We start from the raw sequence: 14656 nt of genomic DNA, 5'->3' as shown, positions 1-14656 counted from the left end.
CAAAAAAGAATAAAAGCATCGACTCCTGTCATAAAACGGATAGTAGTCCTACTCCGTACAGGTACGACTATTCATTCAAATGTTACTTTATAAATCCCGAAAATGAAATCTTACAAAATTAAGATTTAGATCTAGAGCAACAAATCACAAACTCCCAATCAAAGTGGCAGGTGGGAAAATATGTTGATAGTAAATATAGATAAGAACCTGAATTTTATGCATTAGAGTCTATCAAAATACTAAGCGATGAATTTTACTTCTCATTACAGTTTTAAAAAATTCAATAAAACTGTGCAGGCTAGGGTAAAATATACTGTAAACGTAATGCGTTGAAATTTCGGGGAGTATTAAGAGTCATAAATAAGAGAAACTTTGAAGTAACCGTTTAGAAAAATTATATTCACTGAAATTGTAGAATAACAGACGTAAATACGTTCATAAATACCGTTAGTTAGCATAATGAATTGAATTGGTATTTTTTAAATGTTCTCTGTTCCATCAACAATGTAGCACCAAAATCCATGCGTTAGCACTCCTAGTCCTACTGACGGTTCTGATATGTACTGGCTGTGCTGGCGAAATATTTGAATTGAATTGCTCTAAATTGAAAAGTCTTACCAAACCCACCGACGTTTGCGTACAAGAGAAACGGCAGACTTTCCGGCGTTTACTGCGTTTCTTAGATCCCAGAATACAGGAATGAATGACGAAGGAAGTACTAGTAGATGTGGAGGGAGGGGGGGGGGGGGGGGTGCAGTAACATATTCACAACCAGAAGCAATCGAAACGCATATATAGCAATCGCCCTTCCTGCTTTGGAGAGAAGAGTGGAACTATGGACACATTGATTTGTGATGATTAATCGGCATCACATATTTCTGCTGCCAGTTCTTGCTGACAAAACTGATTAGACATGCTCAGTCAAAAAGGGAGCCAATAAGCCTACTGAACAGAAATAATATGTTTTAACAAATTTAAAAAAATTAAATAATGATATAAAATGAACAGCTGTAAAGGTTCCACAGCTCGAACCAGCCATTAGAAAGCATTCAAATCATCTACTTCCAGAAGTTAAATCTAAAGACATTTTTATTATTTAAACCGATGTTGGATGACACCTTAGGGGAAGCAAACTCCTGGGCCCTGGCAATGATGCAAGATGGAAGTTTCATGCCTTTGTTGTGGATTGACGTAGGCTTTAAACCATATAATCCACAGCTTTTAACAGGAGGGCATGTGCTCTTCAGTTCGTGCACTTTCACATTTCTAAAGAGACAATTGTACTGGTGTATTTATATTAAGTTCACAAGTTCAATAATGATGTGTGCATGGTACAGCTTATATAAATCAACTCTTTTCAGATGTCTAACATTCAGTGCATGACGTTAACTGTTCAATTTATTATTACTGACATAATCTGTTCTTTTACAATGTATTTGTTTCCTCATCTGACATTATCCCCATGGTGACAATATGGATAAGTGACCAAAGGGGTTATACAATACCTTCCTGATGTTTCTGCTTCACTGCTTTCATTGTGTTGTTGTGACCTGTGTTCTAGTTTCTCCTTCGTGGTACAATAAGTACAGGTGGACAAGACATTTGACAGTCACTTGTAAGGTACAGGAAACTGTTTATCACCAATGAGGATCTGTTGTTAGGAAAATGTGAAAGTTCGTATAAGAAGGGATGACTTTAGGAGAACCTCAAATGGCAAGCTCAGGTATTGATATTTTATTATCTTTTAATGCATTTTTTCAAGAAAAAGGTGTTAATTGTATTTTTGTGAGGAAAAAGCACTAGCCAGTACTATTATTGGCAGTTTATTGAACAGGCAAGGATGAGAGATTTATTATATTTGATTGAAGTATATTTGAATAAAAGGAAAATACAAATTTTATCAAATTTTGAATGTTTCAGCATTTTATTTTGTACTCTATTTTGATATGAAATAACCTAGTGATCATACAAATGGACACCATGTGAAATTATATTATTTTTCACTCATTGATTTTTTTTCTGACACTGTTTTGTAAGGAAAATCCTTTTGTTTTCAATGCAAATATTTTATATGGAACATGGATACATGCTTAATTATAATTAATTGTGACAGGGAAGGGGATCAATAAGGTGATTTACTCTGGGCACTTGTTACTATGTTTAGGTTCACTGAGCTGTTGGTTGCTTGAGGTAAACTATTGATCTCCATCAACTGTACAACTACGAGTAGATGTAATGAAAATTGCTTATTTATGAGATATTTTGACAAACAGGTAGATTCTTAGATACAAAAATTTGCCTCTCAACCAGTTTTGCCCCAACTTCTTGCTTATTATTGAGATATTTTGACATGCAGATACTTTCCTGGATTGGGAAGGCTGACTGTCAACCAAACTTGCTTTAGCCTGTTGTCTTGGCCACGCTTTATCTAAAAAAATATACCTGTTAGCAGTAGCACTATATTATGGGCATATGCTTATCCAGAATTCTTGATTACTTTTATAATTGCTTTTATTTTAAATTTTATAGATCAGTCCTCTTAATTTAAATAAGGATGATTTCAATTGTTTCATATTTAGATGTTCATTAACCATTTTTAGATGAAAAGCAAGGTTAGGTCTACATGATGCATAGATTATGCAAACATACTGTATCTACTGTACACTAACGCACACATCCTTGTACATTGTTTGCTTGATGTGTCCTACATTGATTTTCTTGTCTAAATGCATGTTGCCTGTGTCACAGCATTATCAGTTGGAGCTTTAAGTTAGATAGCTGCTACATGTGAATAGAACACAGAAAATAAAACCAGGCAACTGTTAGAGAGACAGTGTGGATGTCAGGCTTAATGAGTGGTAATTTGTTGTTGTTCTGTAACCTCTGAAAAGTTTTGTTTTTATTTATTTTTACTGCTTTTTCAGGTGAATATTATAGCTTAGATTTTTTTATATTATTTTCTTCAGATGAGTGTTGCTGTGTCTGCAAGCAGAAGGTCCACTATTACAGCCGACATGGAAAAAATTGGCTGTTCTTCTGCTCTGAGCAGTGTCAACAAAAGTATTGTAAGGAGGTAAGATTTCCCTACCCTGAACAAAGAGTCTCATTTAATATCAGTGCATTTTTTGCTCAGAGACTAATATATCATGTATAATGTTCCATGATATAAGTGGAAAATGTCCAAGAGATTAATATATGTACTTTAATTATATATATATATATATATATATATATATATATATATATATATATATATATATATATATATATATATATATATATATATATATATATATAAAGTAGTAGGCTACCTCAGTTATATTTCAAACAAAGTATGTTTTTTGGTTAACACTGTCAGCCTAAGGGTACCGGTACCTTAACCTGTATCCTTACATATTTGTGTTGATACACATTTTTTTATTAAAGTTTTTGCTGTTTTTAAATGGTTTAAACTTGCAAAAATTTTAATTGATAAATACTAACTACCACAATATATTTATAACATACTTTAGTTGGTATGTGGACATGTAAATACGGATCTATAAATACATGGTGGACACTTCTTTTTTATACCAGAAACAAATTCCCCCCATGATTCTAGTGGAGACAGAAAGTCAGACTGATGAAGAAGATGAAGTAAGTATATACTTATATACATATAAATTTAATTATTTTTAATAAAAAACTAATGTGTAATCTGTAGTTAAAATGTAGGAGATACATAATGGTTTTTAATGTGGAATAATAAGATCAAAAATTGTTTCCAGTTTTATTTAAAAAATGTTTCTTTCTTTCAGAATGACCAAGTATCAAAAATTTTCAAGCATATCAAATCCAATGACCACACACAGCTGGTAGACAAACTTCAAGTTCTTAAAAAGAAAGAATTGGATCAGGTACGTGAGAAACAAGAATTCTTGGTTGAACAAATTGATTTCAAGTATTGTGAAGGTGAACTGAACATAAAATGGAAAGAACCAGTTTTTACTTTTGACTGACTGTTTCCCTTCTATGGTTCAGCTACTATTATTATATGTATGCTGACCTTGCTGTCCTATCTGGATTGTTAAAATAGCACTGGGTACACACAGTGAATGTGTACAGGTATCTAAGAAATACTACAGTGTATCATGATCGGTTAGAAAAAAGTCATGACATCCTTTCTATCTTTGGTGATCAGGTGCACAATGGGGTCAAGAACATCATGACAACTAAGATAAATAGCAACTGGAAACAGTTTTTACAATTGTGGATCCAGGTAGCATAGGGGCAATTGTTGACCCCTGCTTTGAACCTGGTTTCAAATTTTTGTGGGGACAAAACACTCTAATGAACCAAACTGCCAGGTTTGATAAACAGCAGATTTTACTAAATGTCAAATAGTAAGAATGCCATGAAGTTAATTTTAGATACCACAGTTCCCCTTAATGTGTGTGTGTGTGGGGGGGGGGATCTTCAGGTAAACTAACATCTGACAAAAATAATGAAAAAATGGATACATTTTATTTTTAACCTTCGAGCAAAAGTTTTTCATTAGATTTTAATGTGTTATGTCATTCTTATTAGTCTTCTAATTTAATCTTCTTATGTTATAAACAATAAAATAGGAAAAATCTTATGAATGGATATTTTATGAAATATAGAGAATCACATTTGAATTCCAGGCCAAACTGAAAGGTGTCCCCCTCTTGTGTTACGCTGTGAAGGTCGGAAGCTTTAGAAGTATACAGGTGTTACTTGACACTGGAATAGATGTCAATCAAACTTGTGACAATGGAAAGACAGCTTTAATGTTGGCATGTCAGCAAGCATCTGCAGAAAAGGTACAGTATTTGAAAGTTTCATCATGTACCATCAGTACATACAGTACCATCAATATTATGATGTTAGAAAAATTATTATTGACCTGTTAAAACAATAGAAAAATACTGATCTGCAACAGTTGATTATGATTTTGATTACAAAAGATGACAGCTGAATTTGAAAGTAACTGCTTTACAGACTTTTTTCTATACACTTTCCTAGTGTCAGACTTGAATTTTTTTTCTTTATGGGAGTGTTAGTGTAGTATAGTCTTTGACATATCTTTTTCACAAATTAATGTGTCTTTAAATCAAAACTTTTACAATCTTGATTAAGGATGAATGTGCAGTTCAAGGTTCTGAAGTTTCTTCAAAATGGAGATAAAATGTATAACTGCATGCAACTGGAAAGCTCAAGCAGGTTTATGCAAAAATTAGCCAGTCTAAATGTCACTTTATAAAAATAGATCAAATACAACTTTTTGAAAAATCTATCAAAATCTATCAAAAATTTTTAAATTATCAAAACTCATAAATCTGTGAAATTAAGCAATGATCAGTATTCAAATTAGTAGTTAAGTTCATGAGATGATTATTTTATTGAGTTTTTTATGTATAAAACTCATTTACAATTAATGATTTGTCTATTGAATTTGCTTTCTGTGTAAAACAAAAGGAATTGCAACATTAAAGCGGCACAAGGGTGATTATTTGAATGGTTATTAAGGTAGCATCAAAGGTGGTCCATATATTTGTGGCAGCCATAGGACCACGTTAAAGAAAACGTGATAAGATGAAAAGGTTCATTGAACCAAAATAATATTTCTGGTCAATAAATTTTGATTTGTTTGTAGCATCAGTGAATTTCATAAATGCAAAGGGTACATTTACACATCAGTATTTCAAGCCAAAAGTGGCTGTTTGGACATTAAATTTAGCATCTTAGAAACAATTTTATATCTCAGAGGGTTAGTGAAGCCTATGCTCTTTGTGTATTGATTTGTTACAAAAGTTCTCACATTTAAAAATAGTACATGTATGGTGGGTACTGGGTACTACAGGTACATCTGTCTCCATGAAGTTCACAATTGTGATGGCTGGGTGCATATGGGGTACCCCTTGGGGAGTGGCTACCATGTCCTCATGCTCTTTAGGGAAGCCAGGGAAAAGCAGATGCCCTCTGTGCGACCTCTTGTCCCTCTTGCACATGTATCAGCCTATTTTATTAGTATTTTTCCTTCAAGTGACAGGGGCTCCTTTCCCTTTGCTTGCTAGCTTGCTTGCTTGCTTGTTTATTGTCATATGAATATTCTTTCATTTTTCGTACCTTTTCAACCAGTAAAATAAATCTATGTGGCTCAAAGATTAGAAGTTTCTTTCTCTTTATCAATTAGTTATTTGCTCAGCTGTTTGGTACCTTTTGTGGCTGTAATGTAAGCATCTGCACATATTCAGGATATCCACATCTGTCCATGTTGTAACCCACAGACAGATATTTGTTTACCTGCTGCTACTTTATGGTGATCTAAGTTTTGCACAGCTCTTATAGGGTTAATCAATTAAATTCAATATTGTAAAGGGGCCTGCACACGGTGAGCATTTGGCGCGCGCCACTTGCGCTGCGCCATTTTCTCATCGTGTGCGGGGTTTTTTTGGTGAGATTTTTGCCTCTCGCGCGGCTGAGCAAAATTTCTCACGTGTTTGATTTTTTTGGTCTCTTGAGGCAAATGTCTCGGCGTGTGCGGGGTGCAAGCGCCGAATGCTCACGCCATGCCAACAATGCGCATGTGCCGGTAGCTGGAAACAAAGAAAAATGGCAGCCCCCAGCGAAGTAAACAAAAATGTACACAGTTATAGTTAGTCTGATTGATTAACGTGGTCACCATTTGCCATTACTTTCAGAAAAAAAAAAAAAATATGTAATGTTTCCTTAATCACATGATCCCACAGTTCGCGGTGCGTCCGATAGGGGCAGGCCGGGAGGCATCTCTGCTGAGCAAAGAGCGCATCGTTTGCGGGGAGCTGAGGAGCCCGAGCATCTAGCACAGCACAAGTGGCGCGCGCCAATTGCTCACCGTGTGCGGGCCCCTTTAGATTAAGCATATACACAAATTAAGTTTTTGGTGGGGTACTTATACCTTGATGTAGACATATGCATAAAAAAGGCTGAAATACAGAGAAAGATGATTTTTATTTACCAATGTCCCATATTGTCCATCCTCTCTGGCTTGGATCACTTTCTTTTAAGATTTTTATAAATTCCATTTCTGTTGAAGGCTTAGCCTTTACTGTTTCTATTAGATAAAAAAGCACTCCGAGAGCACAGACCTCCGCCAAGGCAGTGATTTATTATTATTATTGATTATTGATTGATTATTGATCCAGATCACCACCAAAAAGTAATCATCTCTTCCTTGGCCCACTTCTGACAGTTCCTGAAAATTTCATCAAAATCGGTCCATAACTTTTTGAGTTATGTTGATGACAAACAAACAAACAGACAAACAGGCGGAGGTAACTATAAAATACTTGAGCATCTTTCTCTCGAAGTAATTCATCAATGTTATATCTGTTTTCATTGTTTATTTTTCAGGTGCAGATGCTCTTGAATTGTGGTGTTAATCTGCGCCTTCAGGATGCTGAGGGTCAGACAGCTTTACACCTTGCCACTCTGGCTAACAAGGTTTGTCAAAGCACATGTACCTAGTGCATTATCTGGCAAATTACCTGAGAATTTAAAGCAGTGTTGCATTTTATTAAAAGTGGATGGTCATGAAAATAAATGAAGGGGGTATGTTTAAGAGATTCATAAGTACCCCAGTATTTTTATCTAAGAACATCCTAGTATTTTTTTTTTTCAAAAATGATAACTTCTGACCTCATTGGACTCGCTATATAACAGCATGGCTGTATGTTTTATAAAGATATGCTGTTTTCTTCTCTTTTATAGGGAGCCTCCTGTGCAGGCTTATTACTGAAAGCAGATCACTCTATGGCATCAATTTGTGACAAATATGGCCAATCAGCTTTGCACTTGGCTGCTAAAAGGGTAATTATATTTAAATAACATTTAATTTATTTATTTATTTATTTATTTATTTATTTATTTATTTATTATTATTATTATTATTACTTCTTGTGGTTTAAGGTAATGTAAATATATGGAAAGATACTCTGTGAAAGTGGATAGGTAACTGTGAAAGGTTATATAAATGAGATGGACACATTTGTTATTTCATATCCCTGTCTTTGAACATTGATTCAGGGTCACCTGCCTCTAGTTCAGCTTTACCTGTTACATGATCGTCAGGGAGTGAAAGAGAAAGACAATCTTGGAAGACTGCCTCTTCACTGGGCAGTTCAAGAAGGAAGGGTAAGGTTACCAAAAACTCTGAGTAAAAACAATTTTCTTTTGTACCAACTGTAGTGTTTTAACAATTATGAGTTGATTTTGGCTTATAATTATGTCTTATTTTGTAGCTGAAAAATGAATTATGTAAAGGTAAAACTCCTCTGATAATTCTTATATATATTATTATTATTATTGTTTTTAATGGATTTAAATCTGTTTGTAGAAAATATTTGTTAATCATGTTTTTTTTTTAAGACAAACTGTGTGGAGTACCTGCTTGGATTTGAAAACACTATGGTAATTGATGAAGTTGATGATCTTGGAAATACAGCCATTCATCTTGGTATTCAACACAACAAGCAGCAAGCTGTAGAGACATTGGTTGATAAGGTACTTGCATAGCATCAGTGTTAGAGGCCACTGTGTAGATCTATTGTCTAATATCTTATCAACAATTGAATAACAATTGTTTACATTAGGGCCCTGTTAACAGTGGGACCCATCTTTAATAATACACAGAATATATATAAATGGGAAAAATTGGCAACTTGATTTAGAGTAATGAGGTCAATTCTGTGAAAAATTCTCACAAAACAAAAATTAGTCAGAAAAATATTTGTGAATATTAAGTGAAAGAAATCTTTCTGTAGATGGTCAAAAATTCTACGGATCAGTGATCAAACTGACTTGCAGTTGAAACTAAATTTTTCATTCAAATATTTATTAGATTGTTTGTAGAATAAAATACATGGATTTGAAATTGGGGTGAATTTAGTTCTATATAGTGTTTTAAACTGCACTTCCTCTGCAAAATAGAAAAGTTCCAATCTCGCTCTGATCTGTCAGTACATTTGAAGACAAGTTAGTCAGCATGTTGTTAATTTTTTCAGGGTTGCAATTTAGATGTTGTAGATGATGATGGGAAAACCCCATTGATGCTTGCCTTACATTTGGGCAAGAAAAATATATTCAATATGATTGTGCAAAAGCAAGGACCACTTAAGGCAGATGCAGGAGATGAACAGGTATAGTTTGGATGAAGTCTTAGTGTGGAAATACTTCAAAATTATTTCACCGACATTATATTTTGATTTTGGTTTTACATAGATGGTAAAAATTTCCATTATTTACTAAGTATTTGCATTTTTGTTTTATTTGGAAAGTATTAATTTTCCTAGAGATAAAAGTTCTCCCAAATCAACAAGGTACTATGCACTGGTACAGTACACTTTATGAAAATCCAATGAAAAAATTACAGTAACTGTTGAAAAAAACTTAGAATGACAAAATCTAAGGTACATTGTTATTTTTTCAATGGTTGTACTAATAGGATGTAATTTGTAGGGTTTATTAAGGATTTTTTTGTTCAGTCTTATATTTGCATTGTATGACTGTAAATAATGAAATTTGCATATTTGGCATCATCTGAACATGTACATGTACTGTCATTGATTATTCTTATATTATACTTGTTTTTAAAATCTGTAGTAACTTTTAATGGATTTAAGTTTGTTCAAGAGAGTATTTATTTACCACTAATTTTTTAACACTAACTGTATGGAGTACACTGTAGTCTACCTTCTTTATTAGACTATAATAGAAATTGTGTATAATATATATGTTATGAAAAAAAAATATAGTGTCATCCAGTGCAGCTGTAAATGTGTTATTTTGTTGTGTTTGAAAACCTTAATAGGGAATGACAGCTCTTCATCATGCTGCTGATGTTGGCAACTTGGACTTCTGTAAAACACTTGTAGAAGGTGGGGCCAAGGTAAGGCACATACTGGTATGTGCAAGTGTAGAGTTTTTATAATTTTATTTTATTTATTCGTTTATTTTTTAATTCAAAAATGTCAATAAGATTAAATAATACATATGCTATTTATTAATACTTATGCCTTGATTGATATTTTTGTAAGAATTTTTTTTCTTTTGCCTTCCAGGTTGACACACTATGTAAACTGGGACGTTCACCCATCTTTTACTGTGTAATGAACGGCCACACAGACTGTGTGAAATATCTGATGGATAAGAGAGCAGACCTCTATATAATTGATAATCCAAAAAGGTTAGTAAATGTGAATTTTTCTACCTATTCTAAAAGGTGAATTTTGAAGCCGCATAAGCCCTGTAGAATTATTTCTGAGTTGTAAATGTAATATACATTGTAGCATGCCCTTAAAATATACATATTTACGTAGTTTTAGACTGTACTTTAATAAAACCTGGTTGTAATTTTGCAAATTATTACTGAATTCAAACTTTAAATTATTACAAAAGTCACTGTGTTTGATATGAAACAAAACTTCAGGTTACTCTTCATTGCTTTTCTAGACTCCCCCTCCATTATGCTGTTGCAAACGGTCATGTAGAAACAACAAAACTTCTGATTTCTTCTATCATAGACATGAAAACAGTGGATGAAAAAGCATATCAGAGGTATATCTTTGATTCAGCTGTATCAGGGGATATGCACTGTATCAAAATCAGGAAGATTTGAAAGAAAGTTTTTAAAAGTTAATTTTTCTAACAGAGACATTAAACATTTAATGACCCAGTACCCATTTTGTCATTCTTAGTTTTTCATATCTGCATTGAAAATTGATAAATTCTTTTTATTTTAAGTGTTCTTCAAGTAGCTGCATTGAGTGGACAAGAGGTGATCCTGCAGCTTTTGTTAAAGTAAGTGAATTATAATTATGACGTTGAAGCACAATTATTGGAAAAATGCATTGCTACAAAACCACATCAGAGCAAAGCCATGCCCCAATCGAGACTCTGCTGCTTTATTGAATAGGAGATATGAAACATAGAAAGATATTATATCAAATTAATAGTAAACTTTCTATTCTGACATGATAATGGGGTATATATGCATCAAATGTCTTAAAAGCAAATATTTGTATTTTTTTCTGCAGTGAAATATTCTATTGGTCTAATGTGAATTATTCTAAAAGACAAAATCATATTTTTAGGCAAGGCGTAGACTGTGAAAGGAAAGACACTGAAGGGTGTACTGCTCTCCATCTGGCTGCTGGGGAAGGACATACTAAGTGCTGTGACATCTTGATCCAGCATGGTGCTCAGGTCAATCCTGAAGACAATTCCAATGAAAGGTGAGTTCTGTAAATAATAGATATTTATAGATATGCTATTGTGAAACTTCATTTTTTATTTTATTTTGCAAAAGTTGACAATAATTTTTGAGACATTCCATTTTACTATTTGACATGTATTCATTGACACTGGCAGATCCAAGATATTGACAAGCGGGATTGAAATTTATTTTTCTTAAAGGTCCTCTTTCCTGTGGGCACGCTGCTTGGATTCTTTAAAACATGCATTATTTTATTTTCATATTTGCAGAAACACACCACTTGATTTTGCTTACAAAAAGGAGCATGCAGACACAGCAGAATTCCTCAGAAGCAAAGGTGGTGTCACAAATGGAGACCGAAAAGAACAGGTTACAAACTCTTAATTGTCTTTGATTCTTAAATTATCAGGCACTGCATTTATTATAATTTTTTTAATGCAGGAGTTTTGCCTTTCAGGTGGAAAATTAAAATAGCATCTTTTAACTAAGAAATATGGTTTCAGTAATTGTTTGTTTAGAAGAAAGAGTCTACATGTTTTACCTTAAAATGAGGATAAAGTTTAAGTCCCCATTGAATAATATCTTCTTTTCATTTCTATAGGCTGTAATGGAATTTCGTAGAAAACATGCAGCAATTGTTATTCAGAGAGCATGGCGATATTATTGGGGACGAAAACGCATTGAGCACACACGAGCTGCCAGAGTAATCCAGGCTGCCTGGAGAGCCTATCAAAAGAAAAAATGCCAAAGGTTAGATAATCAACACATACATGATATATTCAGTGTCATCAAATTGTGCAATTGAACAAAAAGTTTTGAAGACATAACTGATAATAATTTTATTGGTAAAAACAGCTGTGTTTTTATTTTTATTTTAAGCAGTTTTGTTGATATCTAGTTTTTCTTTAAGAGGTTAAAACATGGCATATTTTGAGTAACATATTGCTGACCAATTATAAAATAACTTATTTAACATAAATCTTCTTCCTCCATTTGAATTAAGATAGAAAAAGAGGAATGATTTTAAAAAGATACATATTTTGTCAGATTTAGTAGTGGCTAAATGTTCACAACAGAGTAATTTTTTGCCTGCTGGCAATAAGTATTTTTACAATTAATACTGACACAGTGACACTTGACAGTTAATTATAAGTACTTTGCTTTAATTCAGGACAAAACACCTTTCTGTGAGATATGCGTGAGATTGCAAAGTTGTTTGTTTTGTATTTTACAGAAAAGACAATGAAGAATTTGGTGTAATACCTGCCAAGAAGAAAGAGTGAGTCTTTTAAAGCAATTTTCTGAACTTGTGTAAATGGATTGGAGGCAATAATCATATCACAACCCTCGGCAAAATGAAAAGTGTGCAGCAACGAGTTTGTAAGAAAAATGTTATTCTTGCTAATTTGCAATCATATATTGCAGCAAATTTGCTGCAAATTTGCAAGAAGGAATTGCAGTTTGCAGTAATAATACTGCATATATGTTGCAAATTTGCAGGCCTGATATTTTGCTAAGGGAAGCTTAAAAGCAACTGAGTTAAATTTTGAACAGATTTGAGAGATTTGTGAATGATTGTGACAATTAAAGACCATGTTTGTTGCAGGAAAAAGAAAGAAAAAGGCAAACCAGGATGGAACAGTTCAACGGTTATCAGGCATACTCCACCTCCATCATATAGTATGTTTGATATGCTAAACAAGAACAAAATAGGTAATTATGAATATTTGATATACAGGGAATATGTATTGATTTTGTTGCAGAACCTTAAAATTTTGAATTTTTGTATTTTTTATACTTAAAAAGGGGACTATTGATCTATGACAAGGTGTGCATTTCCTTTTTTGCAAAAACTGCAATGATTGTATAAGAAATTTTTGAGAGACAGTTTCTTAATTTGTAAACTCAATTTAGTATAATAATTATATAATCTTGCATTTATTCATTTTAGGTACATCTAATCCTGCCAGAATGACCTCCTATGTACAGATGTTTAAAAACAGTGCTGCAAATGGCAGTTAAAGCTGTATATAATGTATATACAGTGTAATAAAATACACAAGATTTCATTGGATAATGATGAATAAACACTATGGTTAAGTGTACATTGTTTTAATTCAGTATAATTGTAAGAAGTTCAGGATACTATTGGATTTCTTTGTTCATAAAGATATTTTAATGCCCTAAAGGTTTGAAGCAGCTGGACTGCTTTAGGTGTACTAGCATGCTGTATTTATGCAGTGATGTATACAATTCCTTGATTTAAATTCCTCAATTACATGTCATAAATTGTGTCACTGTATTTGAACTAATTACATAAGTAACTTCAGTGCTGTTACATACTAGTTATATTCTTTTTAAAAACATGTTTGGAATGGGCATTATCTGAGATATCCAGAATTTGGCAGGATTTTGAGGAGAGTGGGGCCAAAAATAAATTAAGGTTCAAAATCCGCTACAAATAAAAGCTGACAGTTTATCTACAAATATGTCAAATATGTTTCTTTTTGTTTTCTTATGCTTAAGAAAGCAATATATGCATATTATATGTATATATCTTATGCAATATATGTATATATAACAAAAGTACAGATTCTCTATATACACAGTTTTTGTACAAAGAAATTCCCAGTGCAAAGAGTTTTACCCATATAGCTTACAATATAGGGATTCTTTCACTTTATCTAGACTCACTTACATTACATATCACACACTGTTCCAAGCATCTTTTTAGACCATTGCAAATGATGCCTATTGCAAACCCATGTAAAAATGGATATAAGGTATATTATAACTTGCTATTAGAAGAAGTTTTTTGACCATTTAAAATCTATGAGACTGTATACCCTTGCACTTTCATTTAGCTGCATTCAGAACAGTGGACTACGGTCAAATTTGGCTGACCCACTTGAATACTTCCCCACGGGATATCTATTCAGTGTCTATAAGCGGATTAAGACGGCAAGTTTTTTTGTGGGTTGCCATATTTGACCCACGGAATAGTTAGTCCACTGTTCTGAATGTGGCCATTTGACTAAGTTGTTTACAGCATCAGAAATGTAATTTTCATTGTATTGAACATATATCTTTTTAAATAAACATTTTTATGTTGATGGGCTCACCAGTGTGTAGTAATGATGTTAAATGGTTTTTGATTTGTTTTATTTTCATTAATGTAAGTGTTTTTTCCCCCCACATTTTAATTTTCAAAGTATGCATGAGATATTTTGAAAAGAAAAGAAAAAAAACACGTGGAGATGCCGGGGATTGAACCCGGGGCCTCACACATGCGAAGCGTGCGCTCTACCACTGAGCTACATCCCCAATGACTGCCGGGAAGGTTTCAAAGAACATTTATAAACATATTTAGCATAGATATATTGCTCATATTTCTTAAGTGTA

The 14656-nt window shown here is 33.2% G+C and overlaps 1 protein-coding gene and 1 non-coding gene across 3 annotated transcripts; one reads left to right on the top strand and one right to left on the bottom strand.

The window, feature by feature from the left end:
• Positions 1 to 1546: 1546 nt before the first annotated feature.
• Positions 1547 to 14367, top strand: LOC106169595 (uncharacterized). 2 transcript variants are annotated; one of them, XM_087000166.1, is made up of 20 exons: positions 1547 to 1723; positions 2967 to 3073; positions 3577 to 3636; positions 3798 to 3896; positions 4665 to 4823; positions 7396 to 7485; positions 7753 to 7851; positions 8068 to 8175; positions 8410 to 8544; positions 9045 to 9179; positions 9851 to 9928; positions 10101 to 10225; positions 10492 to 10596; positions 10783 to 10839; positions 11133 to 11273; positions 11524 to 11623; positions 11856 to 12004; positions 12489 to 12533; positions 12861 to 12967; positions 13206 to 14367. In XM_087000166.1, exons 1-20 carry the CDS (start codon positions 1690 to 1692, stop codon positions 13274 to 13276), a joined length of 2004 nt encoding a protein of 667 aa, XP_086856292.1. In that variant the 5' UTR covers positions 1547 to 1689; the 3' UTR covers positions 13277 to 14367. The 2 variants fall into 2 exon arrangements, with proteins under 2 accessions (XP_086856292.1, XP_086856293.1); XM_087000167.1 differs by lacking the exon at positions 1547 to 1723 and adding an exon at positions 1777 to 2858.
• Positions 14368 to 14506: 139 nt separating this feature from the next.
• Positions 14507 to 14578, bottom strand: Trnaa-cgc (transfer RNA alanine (anticodon CGC)). The gene has a single exon. It is a non-coding gene; the product is annotated as a tRNA-Ala (tRNA).
• Positions 14579 to 14656: the final 78 nt, after the last annotated feature.

The sequence above is a fragment of the Lingula anatina genome, chromosome 1 (assembly GCF_051362555.1).
Source record: "Lingula anatina isolate TDL-2025a chromosome 1, LinAna3.0, whole genome shotgun sequence".
Classification (NCBI taxonomy): Eukaryota; Metazoa; Brachiopoda; class Lingulata; order Lingulida; family Lingulidae; genus Lingula; species Lingula anatina.
Note: the sequence above shows the minus strand (reverse complement) of the source record. Positions and strands in the feature narration are given on the sequence as shown.

Bases quoted from the DNA above. Each gene is read 5' to 3' on its own strand.
- LOC106169595 (XM_087000166.1), top strand. From the start codon at position 1,690: ATGACTTTAGGAGAACCTCAAATGGCAAGCTCAG. The intron at 3,074-3,576 runs GTAAGATTTCCC...TTTTTATACCAG, and splicing joins AACAAAAGTATTGTAAGGAG to AAACAAATTCCCCCCATGAT. The intron at 9,929-10,100 runs GTAAGGCACATA...TTTGCCTTCCAG, and splicing joins TTGTAGAAGGTGGGGCCAAG to GTTGACACACTATGTAAACT.